Genomic DNA, 15,986 nt, shown 5'->3' on the forward strand with positions numbered 1-15,986 from the left:
CGAGGTGCTGGACTGACCTTTCACCCCACAGCTGTGCATCCTGCAGGCATTTTTAAAACCCGGTCACATACGGCCCAATCTGAACAAAAAGTCCAGCACCCTTCGACGTTCGCATCCCCAGGAGCTGATAAGGGAACATTTGAGTGTGTTTACTGAGAGGAGGTTGTGTGTGCGTGTGTACCATGTTGCCTTTGGGACCCGGTGGCCCGTCCACTCCAGCAACGCCCTGAGGAGAGGAGATAAGAAAACGATTTGTCATATCAATTACAGGAAGTGGGTTATCGGAGGAGGGAAGACAATGACAGTCACGCTACGCACCGGCACTCCGGGGGGTCCTGGAGAACCGCGAGGTCCCAGCAGACCTCTGGGCCCCTACAAAACAACCGAAGAAAAAGAAAAATAACACAAAGGGTTGGAATAAAATTATTAGATCCAGTACATGCCAACGTTTTGTAAGAATGATGCCACTCTTACGCTCTCTCCAGCCAACCCTCTGGGCCCAATCTCTCCGTCTTCACCCTTTGGAAAGAAAAGGATGAATATTTTTAAAAAATGCTGCAGGTTGGATAAGTAACGCTAAAATGAAAGTACAACCACGATATTTAACCTGTTAGCAACCTGCGATGTAAAAGAAACTTAATTAAAGCTGCATTTTGTACTAAAACGCATCTGGAATCGCTTCACCTTAAATGACATGCTGGTTAATACTGAAGGTTCTGAGTATTTTTGAGTCTCAAAAATGTGACTAAAGGTCCAAAAGTTTGGCATTTATTGGTAAAAGTTTCAGTTTACCTGCATATAGGAGCTACAACATGTCCTCATTTTGTAAAAATCCGTATAGCGGTGGAAGGTATTACAGAAAACGTGCAGCGATGTAATAAAATCAACCTTCGAAATGTTGTGAGACATTGTTAACAGCGCATTATGTAATAATTGACGCAAAATGAAAAAACATTATTACATAAAGTGGAAGAAAGTATTGTAAAGCGCGTAAAACAACGTGATAAAATCGACCTTCTGAATGTAGCAAAACATCGTAAAACTGCATTATGTAATAATCGGAGCAAAAAACGTCATCAAACCCTTTAGTGCATCTTGTAGTACTTTGTGCCACATTGATGCTTTAATTAAATTACAAAATGTTGGAGGAAGCTTTTATTTTATTTTATTTTTTTTAGAAATGATGGCGTTATAATATGATAAACCATAACAAACTGTTTGTGTTCGTCCTAATCCATCCATCCATCCATTTTCTGTACACCCATAATTTTTTACGCACTTTAATTAAAACTTTGGTCGATAAATTCCAAACTTTTGGTCGTTTCGTTGCCTTTTAAGACTCGTAACCAGAACCTGCGGTACTAATATATCGTTCAAGGCAAAACAATTCAAGTCAATTGGTACATATTGCGGGTTTAGTAAGTTTTATTACATTCTGAAGCCTGATTTTATTACATTATTACATAACGCGGAGTTACACGCCCTTTAAATCAGGTGGAGATCTAATCTGAGCCTGTGACAGCTTTGTGGTGGATGCGGTGTGGCAGTTTAGGGTATTTAGTTGGAGGGGTGGAAAGGTTAAACACAAACTCTCCTCCTCCTCGGTTTATAGTGTCCTCCCTGTGTGTGTGTGTTGCCTGAGGGTGCAGCACAGCTGATTTAAACAAAGCTGTCACCTCCGTTAGAGGTGGGGGGGAAATGTTAAGGGTTCCAACACAGGCGGAGTACTCACCCTCTGTCCATCCTCTCCTGGGGCTCCTGCTGGTCCCATCGGCCCCGGCTCACCCTGCGAACCACGGCAGACAGGTTCAGTTTTCATAAACCGATTAGCATGACGTTGGCTCAGCTTTCTACATTCGCTGAAACTCAAAGTTCTTCTCGTGCAGGAGAGCCCTGCGGCATTCTGGTTTGTCTCATTGTCATTTTGGGCAGCATCAAGATGACCAAGGCGCTCAAAACGGCCGGTTGTGGCGCGATGCAGCGATAAGACAACTCATTAACAAACCAAACTGAAAACAAAAAAAAGATTAAATGCGTTAATTTGTCACAATTTAAGATAATAATAATAATAATAATAATAATAATAATAATAATAATAATAATAATAATAATAATAATAAAAAGACTAGAATAAAGTCCAAATAATATGAGAACAAAGTTGTAATATGAAAATAAAATCATGATATCGTGACTTTATTCTCGTATTATTTTGACTTTATTCTCATACAACTTTGTTCTCCTGATAATATGAATGTTTTCCTCAAAATGTCATGATTTTATTCTCATAATTTTACTTCTCCAACTTCTTAGCGTGGCAGTAATACAAATTTTTATTGTGATTTTAAATTTGACATTTTTAACTTCTATAAAAGACATTCTGTTAAACGTGACTGTATAAAAAGTGCTTATCAGATGAAAACTGATTGAACTGTTGATCATAGAGTTACATATTTGTTCAATCATTCATTATTTTGTTGAAGGTTTTCCATTCATGCACTTTTGTCCAGCTAATGTTTGCCAACACCTAACACCGTTTGTGTCTCCATTCGAAAATGAATTTCCCTTTGTACTTTTTAATAAACTATTATAATATATCTATTTTTACTATGATATCTGCAGGTCTTGAAACTGATTCATTAAACTATAGTAAGAAATAAATTAAATCACAGTCGATTTGGGATAAGCAGATCGACTGATACCCTCTGAAACTATTGACTTGGCTTCTTTGCTCCACTTTGATTTCATCTTTTCACGCGTTCTGATTAATGCAGGTCAATGAGTGGAATAGAGATCAGCTTCTCACTCAATGTCTCCCCCCTCCTGGCACAGCAGCTGTTCACTCGTCACATTCAAATTTAAGAAGCTCACTCAACACGATCATGAGAAGATGCTGGAAACGTAAAATGTTAAAAAGCCTCCCGCAGCTCGTTGGTAAATTATAGTAATCTAAGAAAACAAATCAGCAGTAAGGAGATTTTTCTTTAATGCCGGTTTTCGTGACTTATCGCACATGAAAACAGTATTTATGTCATGAAGCTCAGGATTAGTTAAAAGAAGTGTTACATACCAAAATAATCTGGGTTTTTTTTTCCCAGCACATCAGATTCTCAACTTTTTCACTCTATTCTAAAACAGCGACATCATCGAAAATGGCAAAATTAAGTTTAAAGAAACTTAAAAAGCAACCTCAGCCTCTCTGTGCTCACCCTGTGGCCCTTTTCTCCAGGCAGCCCGGGAAGTCCATCAAAGCCTCGGTCACCCTGCGAGTAAAATCAGTGACACACAATGAAACCACATCCTCATGAATGACACACGGCCGCATTTGCCCTATTTTTGTCCCCCTCTTTAACACATTCAGAGGTTTTTACCTTAGAGCCTGGCTCTCCTGGCATTCCACGAGCGCCGTCAGCACCAGCCCGACCCTGAATATGGAAGAGAGACACGTTTCACACTCAAATATTTACACGTTATTTAAGCATACGCCAATGAATGTGTCAAAAATACCACCGGGTTTTAGATCTATCTAGAAGTGATGGTGTCTTTTATGTTTAGCTCTTTCTTATCAGTAGCTTTGATAGGCTGTAAAGTAACCTAGAAATTGCTTTCCAATGCAATTCTGTTTGATTATCATCTCCCTTCAGTGCTCTGTTTGGGATTTCTCCCATTGAGTGCAATTTTATCTGTGGAATCAGCGAACGTTGATTTTCTGCGCTGCTTTAGAACTGTAGCCTGCCTGTAAATTTAGCAATGGCAACATTTACAGGAAGTGAATGATGGCGTTGAGTTCGTGTTGGCCACGCTTCCAAATATTGAACTAGCATTAGCATCCGCAGTCATTTACAGGTTCAAGAAATTTCCAGGAAGGTAAAAAATTTTAAACTTCAGTCCACGTCTCCAGGAACGAGTCGTTTCTCAGCAGAGGAGGGTTCAGATCCTCTGTGCCAAACGAAGTGAAGAGCAAGGACTTGGTTTTTAACAACTTCTTTTGCACAGGTAGAACTGTAAAATTTCACTACTGTGAATTAGGTGACTAAATTTGTCAAGAGTAATTACAGTGTACACTGTAAAAACTGTGAATTGTGAAGAAAACTCAAAGCCAGTTTGTAAGAATCAATTTAAAATGAAATTGTACTTTCTTGAAATGTCTGTATTTTGTTCAGGTTGTGAAAACATTTCCGCAAATAACAAGAAGGCGGAACAAAGTACGGCAAAGATGCTCTGCTTGACTTTAAAGAGCTTTTAACCTCGTGGAAGTTGCTGGATTCAGAAATGCTGGCAGACCTTTAAAAAGCTCAGAGTCTAAAGGAAATCCACACAAACTGCCATAAAACTGAGATTTACAGAGATTTCTCACATTCAAAAAATACTTACATATGCATGTCTCAGTATATTATGACAACTCACAAATGGCTATTATTGGTATCAGCAGGTCAAAGTCCTTACAAAAAAGCCACAAAATTTCGATTGGTGCATTTTTACAAATACATAAGTTCAGCACCTGTTTTAAAGTTATAAACAGTATAACTTTTATTAACTATCAAGAGTGTAGTAACGGTACAGAAATTCATTTTGTAGAAGTAATAACAAGGTCTATATGAAAAGGTGATGGGAGGGTAACTGGAAATTACTGATAAAATATTTCACAACCCATTTACAACAGAGGAAATAGCAGATCCAAAACATGACCTATATCTGACTTTATCTAGGCAGCCTGAACAGTCCGATTCCAATCTTTTCACTTCAAAATAAAATCCATATGTGGAACTAATTCAAATAAATGTCTGATTGTTTTCAAAGCGTCTGCAGTTTGAACGATCATGTCACATTTTATCCGACTTCTACATCACTGACGTGAAACGTGCGTCACATTCCTTCACCAGAAGAAGCCAGATGCTGTAAATCTGGAGGTAAACAATGGCTGGAAATTTGATTTCTGAAAAAAATGATGAAAGATGTCTGTGTCACTGAAGCGCATCACATCACAATCCCACCGTTTTTAGTCCTGACTGGGGATCCAGACAGTGGATCCTCGACAAAAAGGTTATTGCTTTTAGTTGTGATCTGTTTTTATTAGCTTCCTGCGAGTCGCTAAAATATTATGACAATACTATTGGCTCTGAATAACTTTAAAATGTATCCATAGACAGTGGGTTCCATTAATACTTCTGTAAACAGTCAGATCGCAGCGATTGTTTTCTGTACATGCCGGTTGCTTTGGAGTAATAAATCGTTCACACAGAAGTTTCTTTTCTGTCACATTTAATTAGTGGTATGAATGAACATGCAAAACAATAATAATAATTGAATTTTAGCAAAAACAAATCAAAAAATAAAAAATCAGAATTGAGCATCAAGACCTGTTGTGTGAATGTAGCCGTAGATCTATACTTAATCAGTTACAGTTTTTACATAAGAATGCCAAAACTAGTAATTTGACATTCTAATGTATCAAAATATAACTGTTAAAACCACATCCTAATTATGAAGGCTTTTCTTAGCACGGCAGTATACATGGAACTGGTGCATTTGTAAGCTGGTCCTATGTAAAATCAAATTACCAAGTTGCTGCAAAGCTTGCTTACACCTCAGGCAGGCTGTGTGTGAATGCTGAGGTATTAAACTCAACACGCAGAGACACTTTCTAGATTCACATAAAAAAATTCAGAATTAATTAACTCAAACCTTTCAGAGCAGACGACTGAATTTGGTTCATTTCATACATTTTTGGACGGTTTCTATCCGTTACTGTCCTAATACGTCAGGATGTTTGGCCCTGCTGCTGCACCGTGGCCACAGACTGCAGGCCCCACATCCACAGCCAGTTTTCCCACTTTTGGCATTTTCAGACAGATTAGCTGCGAGGCCGAGGATCCCATTATTGGCAGCTGCACGGGGGCCTGTAGGCACTTATCAAGAAATTGTTTATTGGAGTGAAAACAATCCTCGCAGCGTTCGAGCCCAGCGAAAAATAAAAACACGGCTGCATACACAACAGCAGTTTTCCACGTGGGGAGTTAAAGGTGACCGAGTTCACTCACCCTTTTACCAACTTTGCCAGGTTGCCCATGGGGTCCTTGAATGCCACGTGGGCCCTGCGTAGGCAAAGGAAACCCATTTAGAGCCTGGCAACACGCAGGAGTTTGAATGCAGCCTTTAGTGGGAACTGAAAGACACTTCAGTTCATCGGCTGAATTATTATTCCTCACTCACCTGAGGACCGGGGTCTCCGCTTTCACCCTTCAGCCCACCTGAGCCAGGTGGACCCTAAAGACAAAAAAAAAAACACACCAACACACATTTCATGAATCTTTAGCTTCAGCTGTAGCTCGGAGCAAAATAAATGACATAATCCAGAGCAGACAGCAGATGGCATTATTTAGCTTTGTATGAAGAGAATGAATTCAACTCAAGGCAGCAAGAGCTGCATTTAAATGTGAAATTTCCAGCTTTTTTTACTCTGTTGTGACAAATTTTGTTCAGGTTTTTTTTTTTTTTTTTACAAATACTGATGTTCAATTCGAAATAAATGTTTCGTGTAAATCAGATTTTGAAAAATTGGTGCGAACAATCGAAACCCTAGAAAACGCAAAATACATCACATAGAAAAAAAAACAATGTTATTTATTTACATGATTAAGTTGCACATTTATTTACAATGAAAAAACTAACAAAAAAACAAGAAAGATCAGCTCCTAGATCTGACATCAGCCTTCATATCAGCGTAGATCTGAGAGCTGACTATGGAGAAGCAGCTCGAATATTATAACTTACTTTGTTTTCTATTAAATTATTATTTCAGTCAGCTAGAATCCACCAATCGCTGATCTCATCTCTTCTTATTCCGTTGGATCAACTTATTACCATCTGATCTTATCAGAGTTTTCTACTCAGAAGAGACGAGCAGATTGAACGAGGTGTAATCTCTGTCTGGTTTCCACGGTAATAAACTCCAGATCGTGCATCAACAGGCCCTCAGAAAAATGAAGGGTCTGGGTGTGGAAGGGGGCAACTACTTAACAGACAGGTAGTGTGTCCACTGAGCTGGTGAAGTCAGGAGAAACAAACTGATAATACACACATCAGACACAAACTTTAGGCTACACTAAAAACAATCATTTCAAACACCTAAAAAGGTGTTGATTTTTTTGTTTTGTACGCCTGTAAGATTCAAAAATAATTTGCTGATACGACGAGTGGCACGGGTCAATTTGTGAAAAGCTAAATTTAAAAAATGAGAGCCTCACCACTGGCCCAGATCTTCCAGTCAAACCCATCGGCCCAGGAGGTCCCCGCATCGCCAGCTGCAGGCCACAAACAGAGACAACACCAACATTTTCATTTTGAAACTGTGTTAGACAGAAAAAAATATATTAAAATGTATGTGAAAGAGAAAATATCAAAATGAAAGCAGCACTTCAGTTCTCAGATGTAACAGAAAACAGGATTAGTTGATGATTTTTTAAAATATTGATTTACATTTAAAGATTTGTTGTTTTCACTTTTTCTGCAGGTGAGCAGGTTTTTAGAAGAAGAACCAAGCATGTTTCCTTCAACATCTAGACATGAACATTTCTAACTACTTTTGGCTGTTTTGCACTGTTGAGACATTTTATTTGGGAATTTTGCTCATCAAGAAATGTGTAGCGTAGCCTGGGGGCCATTTTGGAGCCCACCCCCCTGACCACCGCTCAAGAATGTTACAAATTTGACCCCTGGCACAGGTGCACCCGATGCAGATGGACGCTTTTTAAGAAATATTTATGAGGCTTATTTTTACTGAGCTACTAAAATGCACAAATGCTAGACCAAACAACCTGTTTTTTGCGTTGAGCGTCTTTTACTAGAAGAGCAGACTTGCTTTTCTAGACAATGAAAGGAGAAAACAATCTATCCAAAAATCTTAGCGCTTAATGTTTTTTAATGAGGCAAACGTGCAGGACACCTTTTAATGTCTTAGCTCCATGGTGACTCACAGGTGCATTTTGAACAAAAACTGAGTTAAGACTGAGTTAATTTCATAAATATGATGTCTGTTTGGTTTACTGCACAAGTAAAAAAATTATTGAAATTAGTTTTGCAATTTAAATATTTCAAAAATCTTGTGTTAACTAATTGGATAATTCACTGAATTTACATCTTATTCAACTCTGTCGCGCTTTTCCCCCATTTTCTCCAGCTGTTACTTTACCCCACCCAAATATAGCAAGTAGTATTTTTAGTGGTCTCTCCTGCATGAGCATCTGTTCAAAGTGGCTCTTTATTTTGCTGCTCTTCAGCCCTTTCTCAGCAAGTCTTCTTTTAGCCTCACAAAGTCAACAAAACACAGGGCTACCCTCTTCTGTTTCCCCAACAAAACCCCCATCCAAACACCTCTACCCCCTCCCCCTCCGCCCTCTGTGTAAAGAGAAGTGGATGCAGCTGACAGTCTGCAGGTTTTCACTCACCCTGGCCTGGGAGAGGATGGCCTGTGCTTGGGCTTCTTGGGCCGACACCACCGGACCCTTCTCGCCGTCCCCACCAAAGCGAAACTGTTCGGCACACACAAACGCAAAAGGCTCGGTACGCTGTATGAGCGATGGGACCAAAAGATGGACGATGTGGGCTTCTTTTGTGGTGGACTTACTGGGAGCATCAGCATGGTGCCTGGAGGTCCCGGTAAGCCGTCGGCGCCGGGGAGACCGGAGCGGCCGGGAGGACCCTGACGTCAAAGAGGAGACGAAATCAAATTAATAAAAATCGATCAGTTCATCTCTGGTCCAACTGTACAAACTCTTGGATTTGGAACTAAAAACTATTAAATCAACAGTTCTAGATCACAAAAACAAATATAAATCTGACCCTTCTCTAGACGTATATGAGTCAATACTTCTTCAAATGTTTAGTGAGTTTAAAAAATGTGGAAAAAACCCCCCAATTTTTTATGTCCTTCTTTCTATTCTTGTGTTGTGTATTAGCTAGAATTAGCTGGTATTATTATACCTTTTATTTACAACAATTGTTCTTTACAATTGCTGCAGACAAAGAAATAAAACCACCTTATGCCTTCAACATCGCTCAGAAAAAAACAAAAAGAAAAACCAAAACTCTCCACAGGTGTTTGAGAACCATCCCAACGTATGGAAGGCAACTCACAGCTGTAATACTGGATGTGTGCCTCATATTTTAAATCTACATATTATAAGACCCCCCCTCCTCCACCAGGCCTGAGCCTTGCCTGTCCCTCTTCAGGCCAAACAATTTTTGGTCCAAAACCAACATCCTTGCAGAGCAGCAAGGATGTGTTGTCTTTGTGTGGAAGTGAGAAGTATGACGGTGGATTGGAGCAAAAGCCTAAAAAGAGACAGTATTTAACAGCCAGATGCGTTTAGTCGCATCATCAGAATCAATTTTTCCTAGGAAATTTGGAGGTTTTCTTGTTTGGTGAAAATAACAAAAAAGATTTCAGCTCATACGATTCAGTCTCAAATTAACGTCTTGTTTCAGAACTAAAAAACTACAATATTCAAGTAAAATGCAGCTATGAAAAACTAAAAATATTAAGTTATTTCTAAAAAGAGGTTTTATTGACTTTATCTCATTAATCTTTAAGTTGCTTAATGATTTTGGTTTAAACTTTTTTAGAGTTGCAAAGTGGGCTTATGAACTCCCTTCAGGTATAAATACCTTGAATACAAACCTTTTCGTCTCAATTTTTGTTTTGGAGTCACTAAGTGCAGTTAAAACTTAAAAACCAACACTTTTAATCAACAATGGGATAATACACATGATGCTGCACTGAAAATAGAAACAATTCGGACAGGTTTGCTCACTCTGTCACCGGGATCTCCAGCAGGGCCCGGGGGGCCCTGAAGGCCTGATGGTCCCGGAAGACCCTAAAACACAAATATAAGTGAGTATTACTACCTTCTCGTCAAATCCCACATATATTTACACTGACTTTTGTTTTTACGCCACACTTACAGATGGGCCAGGCGGTCCTGGTGGTCCCTCAATCAGCATGCCCTAAGAGATGTGAAAAACACACATTTTGCTTTGTAGAGCGTCCATTATTACAAGAATAATTCAGATTATCAATGAAAACTGTAAGGAAAAATTTAGATATCCCAAATGTTCCTGTATTAAAACAGCTGAAATTCTGTAATTTTGCTTCAAAGACCATAAAGATAGAGCAAAAGTATGGAGTTATGCATTGCTGCCCCTCCCTCACCAGTTGCTGAAATAAACCTCCCACATTTGTCTCAAGCTTATAAAAAAAGACACCTGGTTTATGTATTTTAAGGGGTCAACCCCATGTTAGCTATCAGTTTATATTTCTGTCACTCTCATCAAAAAATTGTGTTATTTTTTTTTTTTTTTTTCAAACAGAACCTGAAAACTTAAATTTCGAAGATGTTTAATTCATATTTTTTGTTGAGGTATGTGTATCACTATATCTAATTTCACAGTAAATTCTGAAGACAAAGTTATTTAGCACAGATCATAGCATTAGCATGTTTTGGACATGTTGGGCCTTACAGGTTCGATCACAGCCGGCTCGCCCTTCTCGCCCTTCTGTCCGAAGGCAGCTTGAGAACCAGCAACCTGTAGACGCAGCACAAAAAAGAAGGCATTGTTTACATAGCAGGTAAAAATATCCAAGAAGCATTTCTAAGTAGAAAGTTCCATTCAATAATCAGTAGAGGAATCATGTACAACACAAAGACTCTACAGGGAGATGAAATTAAATGTTAGTCTTGAAAAGAAAGAACACACATCAGACTTGAAGGCTTGAAATTAGGTAAAAGTTGTCATTGCTTGATGCTGGTAAACCCAAAAGTCAAATAAACGCAAGCTAAAATGTTCTAAATAGATATTTACAGACACACAAGGACACAAATACTTAAACATTAGAGGTTTATTAGGGTAATGCCTTGAGCTTGACACCCTGCTTTATCTATGTTTGTGACTTTTATTCTGAAGTATAAAGGGTAGTAGTTCCTGAGCTAGCTAGCTGTGTTGATGAAGTTTGCTGGTAAAACAAAAAAGACACCGCCATCGCTTTTAAAGTGTTTTTTGTGGCAGCATTTTAGTTTTGTAGTAAAAAATAAGAAAATGTTGCAAAATAATAATGTGGGGGCACTGTGAGACTGCAATGACTGGCTAATGATTAGCATTCTAAAGATGTTAAAGTTAGCATCTGGTTTGTAGCTTCTACACAAAAGAGTAGTTCTTAAAAAACGTCTGGATGGCATTTGGTCATCTTAATTTCAAATTCTGAAACACATTTGAGATTCATGAAACACAAAGATTATCTAACCCTGACTCAACGCAGAGTGAAGGGACGCTGGCCTACGTGTTTATTATCAAGGTAAATTATATATTGTACATATTGCTTGGTGAAAGCCTAGCCCAAAAATTTTGGCAGAAAGCGAAGGCAATAAACCGTAACATCGTGTATCCAATAAAGCGCGTGCGTGTGCTGTGCAGGCACTGCCAATGATTTAACGGTTGTCTGCAGTGAACAAAGGGAGCTACATGTTACAGGCTGCTTGTTAAAATAGCAGAGGAGAAGAGGGAGGGATTGGGTCCAAGTGCTGAGAGATGAGTGGGTGGGGAGGGGCAGTGGGCTTTCCTAGGTATTTATGGGAGTGGTGTAGGTTGGGCCGACATCCACTGATTGTAGGTTGTGTGTGGACAGATGAAGTGTGACTGAATGTTTCTATAAGATAAAGCGAGACGGAAGAGTATAATTAGCTAATACATATGTTGTTTTGATTCTTTTTAATAGACAGATGCATGCACGTTTTCTGTAATAGATTCAAATCGAACAACAGAAACAGCAACATTGAACTACTCCACACTCAACACGTCAATGACATATTGCCCAAACCAAGCCAAAAGAAGTCCATGCACTGGGAGACAGAGGGAGTCCTCTTGCCATGCCGTTCATGCACACACCCCTCCGTCGGCGTGGTCGGGGTGCGATACTTACTGTACTTTCAGAAAAGTCGGTTTCGGCTGCGACCCCGGGCCCCACTTCCTCATCATAGGCTGTCGGGGCTTTAGACGGGAGGGGGCCGTACTCATCGTATGTCCCATAGTCATACTTGTTGTCTAACTTGCCCAAGTCATACTCGTTCAGGTCATACTCCTTAAAGTCATACGCTTCCGCACCGGTCTCCGAGTTGTCCCCCGTTTCCAAAACGGTGCCGGGCTCCAGAGTAGGGGCTTCAGTGACGTGAGCCCCGATAAAATCCTCCTTTACAGCCTTCCCATTGTTACACAAGCGAAGAAGGAGAAAGTTAACAATCAGCAACTAATAAAGAGATAAGGTTGTTAGTTATGAAACTGAGGCCATAATTACTTTCACAGTCCAATGCAAAAAGAATCCATATCCCATGAACCATAAAAGTCATTGTTTTTGAGATTTTTTTTGTGATAGGTAGTGCATGACAATTTGCTGAGCAAAAAGAGAAGTTAAAAAGGATAGAGTTTTAAATTAAAGTTTTTAAATATTCATCCCCTCTTTAATTCTCTTAGTCTTTCTTTATGTCTCGGCTTCACACAACTAAAGCCAAGAACGACTCCCGACTCTTTGGAAGATTGTTCAAGTTCAGTAACTGAATAAATGTCATCAGAATGTCTTCAGATGACATTTATTGTGAAACAGCACTATATAAATGAACTGTATTTGAAAGACTGCATCCAAAACATTTCAAAATATCAACGTTTATGATTCTTATTTGGATCTAGATCTGAACTTTGGCCATTCTAACATAAAACATTCTTTGATTTAAACCAGTTCATTGGCTGTAGCAGTGGCTGTTTGGTTGGGGTTGCTGGAAATGAGGGTTGCTGGGACCTCGTTTCGTTTAGACAGGTGTCTAAAAACGGGTTAAATCCACTTTAAATCCACTTTAATAAGTGGATTTATTTCCACTTTAATCCAGTGGAAATAAAATCCAATTTCCACTGGATTTTATTTATCTGCATTAGAGTAAAGGGGTCTGAAATGCCATTCTATTTTTGGGTACAAAAATTGGGAGAATCTTTCTCCTTCTGTTTTACAATTACGCAGAGCTCTGTGTTGGCTTAATCACACAAAATGCCATTAAAATGCCTTAAAGTTTGTTATTGTAGCATCCTAGAATATGTCCACTGGGTATGAAAATCTTTGCAAGGCACTGTAAATGTGACAAAAGCAAACTACATTGACATTAGAGAACAAAAAAAATGAAATCATGACAATGATAACACTCAATTTTTGGATAATATTACTTGTTGGTTAGTAAAGATTGGTTGGCTTTGTAAGTGCCACATGAAATAATAAATAAAGTGCTATCATCGCTTTTGTCAACCGCTCCAATTGGTGGCTTGATTGACATAGGAACAGCCGCTTTCTTTCTTGTCATGCAGCCATTTTTGTGCCGACTCCAGAGAGAAAGGCTGCCTGATGCCTCGGATCGCTCTCTCAAAAATTTGCAAACGCATCAAATCGATCCATCAAGACGTCAGGATTTGACACCCAGTGAATCATTGTGATGAGTGTGTTTTAGCAGCCTTTAAAGTTGCCTCATGATCTCTGTGTCTGGCATAGACTTACTGTAACCACAGTGACTTGGCAGAACTTTCTCTCTCTATCTCTCACATTCCAAATGGTGATCACTGTGGCTTTAACCTTGCAGCGCAGCAAAGTAGATGCGATTACACACTTGTTGGCAGTAATCCCTCCTGCCCAATAATTCATTTTAAATACCCGGCATAATCACATCTAATTTGCCAAACAATGAGGCAGCAAAAGCGCGATCATAGCAGGCTGTGAGAGGATTATCAGTCTGTTGATCATAGTTCTATTTGAAATAATTAGCAGAACTATTGATCAAACTATGTGATGGACAATGAGGGGGAATATGTTGGCTTCTTTCATTCTTGAGCTATTTATGAGGCCACAAAACATTACCTATTTCCACATTCTGAGGTTTCATTTAGTTGAAGGTTCACTTAAACCCTTCAACTAAAGGGAACAACGGACAGTACAAAGAGAGTAGCAAATTATTTCATTTTTGATGACTTGGCTACAACGTCTCACCTATTCACATAGAATTTCTCAGATCAGATTAAAACATGAAGCGTTGCGTCTCGAGAAAACTGCTTGCCGTAGAAAAACGTAAGCTGGAAAGAAAACTGATGAGGATGTATTTGGTTGTTGACACCTGTAAAGATGTGGTGGAAAAACCTTACATTTGTCTTTTATTGCAGTAGAATGACGTTAACCTGAAATGGACTAATTTCTGTACCAATGGAAGTATTAACAACAGAGGTACATGCCACCAGTACTTATTTTTTCCTCACTGATAAAGGATGTGTTCGTGCCATCCCTGTTCAGTCCGCTTTAGTTCGTTTGCCTGGAAAGTCCGGTTCATTTGGGGAGGTGGGAAATCGCAACTGCATCTCTGATGGTGACCAAAAAAGGGAACAAAACGAGCTCTTGGTTCGATTGAAGTGAACTCTGGTGCAATTTGAATCCACATCTGAATGCAAGAGGACCAGACATCATTCCAAAAGCAGGAAGCGGATAACACAGCAGGGCATTCTGGGTAATAACCAAAATGCACATGAGAATCAAGAGCTGGCTGGAGAAATGGCTAGTGGTCTTTTGCCAAAGACAAAACAAAAATAATACAATCACTAAAATTTGGTGTCAATCCACTTTTGTTTACATTTCTTGAAGAAGGAAGTTGCGATCAGTGTCTTCTTCAGAGGTTTTTTTGTGTCATGCCCTTTAGTGGTTCTTGTACAGGCGAGGGGATAACAAGGTTCCCCAAAAGGTTTGGTGCAGCTGAAGATGTAACTGAGACTAACATCAAATTTCTCCAATTGTTTCAGGTTTGAGATTATTCTACTGCAATAAAATTATTTTAAGGCTTTTAACACATTTTCACATAGTGCATGTGTTATCTTCTCTAGTATCTAGTGGAGAATATAAACTGTCGCTATTAAGTACTGCTCAACATATCCCACGTCCATCACAAGTTCAGCTACATACCAGGCCTCCAGACACTTTAATTCAACTGAATGGTTGTGTCTTTATCATGTCATACCAGGTGCTCCGTCAAATGGGTCAAACATCCCAGAACACCAGTGGCTTTTACTTGGAAATGCAGATCGAGAAGGAAGAAAACAAAATTACCTCGCTTGGTCCGATTGTGGCAACAGGCGACTGAGTCTGAGTACCATCTAGAGTCCCGTAGTCATTGTCTGTATAGTAATCTCCCTCTACATTGTTTAGCTGAGTCATGTTGGAAGAAAAGGAAAGAAGAATCTGGGTTACAACAAGGCTCGTACCAGAGGTCGATCGAGGGAGGGTCCTCTCGAGTTCACTACACTCTAGGCTACATCTACAGAGGAGAGGTTAGGGGAACTCTACATCCGCCATCATAGATTCTCCCTTCGTCGTTCAGGGCAAATCTTGATCGGATTAGGTTCTTTTTCCCGGGAGACAAACGTTTACCCTAGAACTGCCTCTGGGTCGTGCCGGCGCTGTGGCCTGGTAGCCCCACGTCGTCTTCTTGTTGTGGAAAAACGTTTTAGCCGGGGATTTATTGGAGGTCAGCTTAAAGGGCTTATGCTTAGTTTTACTGGGGGACTTTTTGGCCGTCTTCCTTTTCGTGGAGACACTACGTTTGTTTCTCTGTAAGAGCTGACGGCGACAAAGACAAATCAAGACAAACAAACACATAACAGCAACTCGTGCACAGACTCATTATGAGTCCGTGAAAAAATTTGCGCATCGGCCGAACCTGTTCAAAAATCAAAGGGAGGGACGATTAAGTGACACAAAGGATTTATATAAAGTACGCACAGTAGATCTAAAAGTGCACACCCCCCTCTTTAAATGCTAGGCGGAACATAATAGATCATGGTAAAAAACTTTTAAAAATTTTCCAGCTTTATTAGAAAATATATTATGCAAAATTCAACTGACAGAGAGAAAACGGTTAACTTAA

General features: G+C 39.5%; 1 protein-coding gene across 4 annotated transcripts in view; it reads right to left on the reverse strand.

Moving 5' to 3' along the window:
- The window catches only part of col11a1a (collagen, type XI, alpha 1a), a 93,524-nt gene that overhangs the window by 53,065 nt on the left and 24,473 nt on the right, over positions 1-15,986 (reverse strand). For 2 of the 4 annotated variants that reach the window (XM_008438345.1, XM_008438344.1), the window contains exons 7-22: positions 15,170-15,268; positions 11,972-12,247; positions 10,516-10,581; positions 9,961-10,002; positions 9,810-9,872; positions 8,624-8,698; positions 8,445-8,528; positions 7,245-7,301; positions 6,211-6,264; positions 6,039-6,092; positions 3,369-3,422; positions 3,207-3,260; positions 1,733-1,786; positions 475-519; positions 319-372; positions 182-226 (exon numbers count right to left, since the gene is read on the reverse strand). In XM_008438345.1, coding sequence (XP_008436567.1) covers positions 182-226; positions 319-372; positions 475-519; positions 1,733-1,786; positions 3,207-3,260; positions 3,369-3,422; positions 6,039-6,092; positions 6,211-6,264; positions 7,245-7,301; positions 8,445-8,528; positions 8,624-8,698; positions 9,810-9,872; positions 9,961-10,002; positions 10,516-10,581; positions 11,972-12,247; positions 15,170-15,268 — 1,176 coding nt within the window. Of the gene's footprint in view, positions 1-181; positions 227-318; positions 373-474; positions 520-1,732; positions 1,787-3,206; positions 3,261-3,368; positions 3,423-6,038; positions 6,093-6,210; positions 6,265-7,244; positions 7,302-8,444; positions 8,529-8,623; positions 8,699-9,809; positions 9,873-9,960; positions 10,003-10,515; positions 10,582-11,971; positions 12,248-15,169; positions 15,269-15,490; positions 15,680-15,986 lie in introns of all 4 variants that reach the window. The other 2 variants (XM_008438348.1, XM_008438346.2) reach the window with 1 other exon arrangement.

The sequence above is a fragment of the Poecilia reticulata genome, linkage group LG20 (assembly GCF_000633615.1).
Source record: "Poecilia reticulata strain Guanapo linkage group LG20, Guppy_female_1.0+MT, whole genome shotgun sequence".
Lineage (NCBI taxonomy): Eukaryota > Metazoa > Chordata > Actinopteri > Cyprinodontiformes > Poeciliidae > Poecilia > Poecilia reticulata.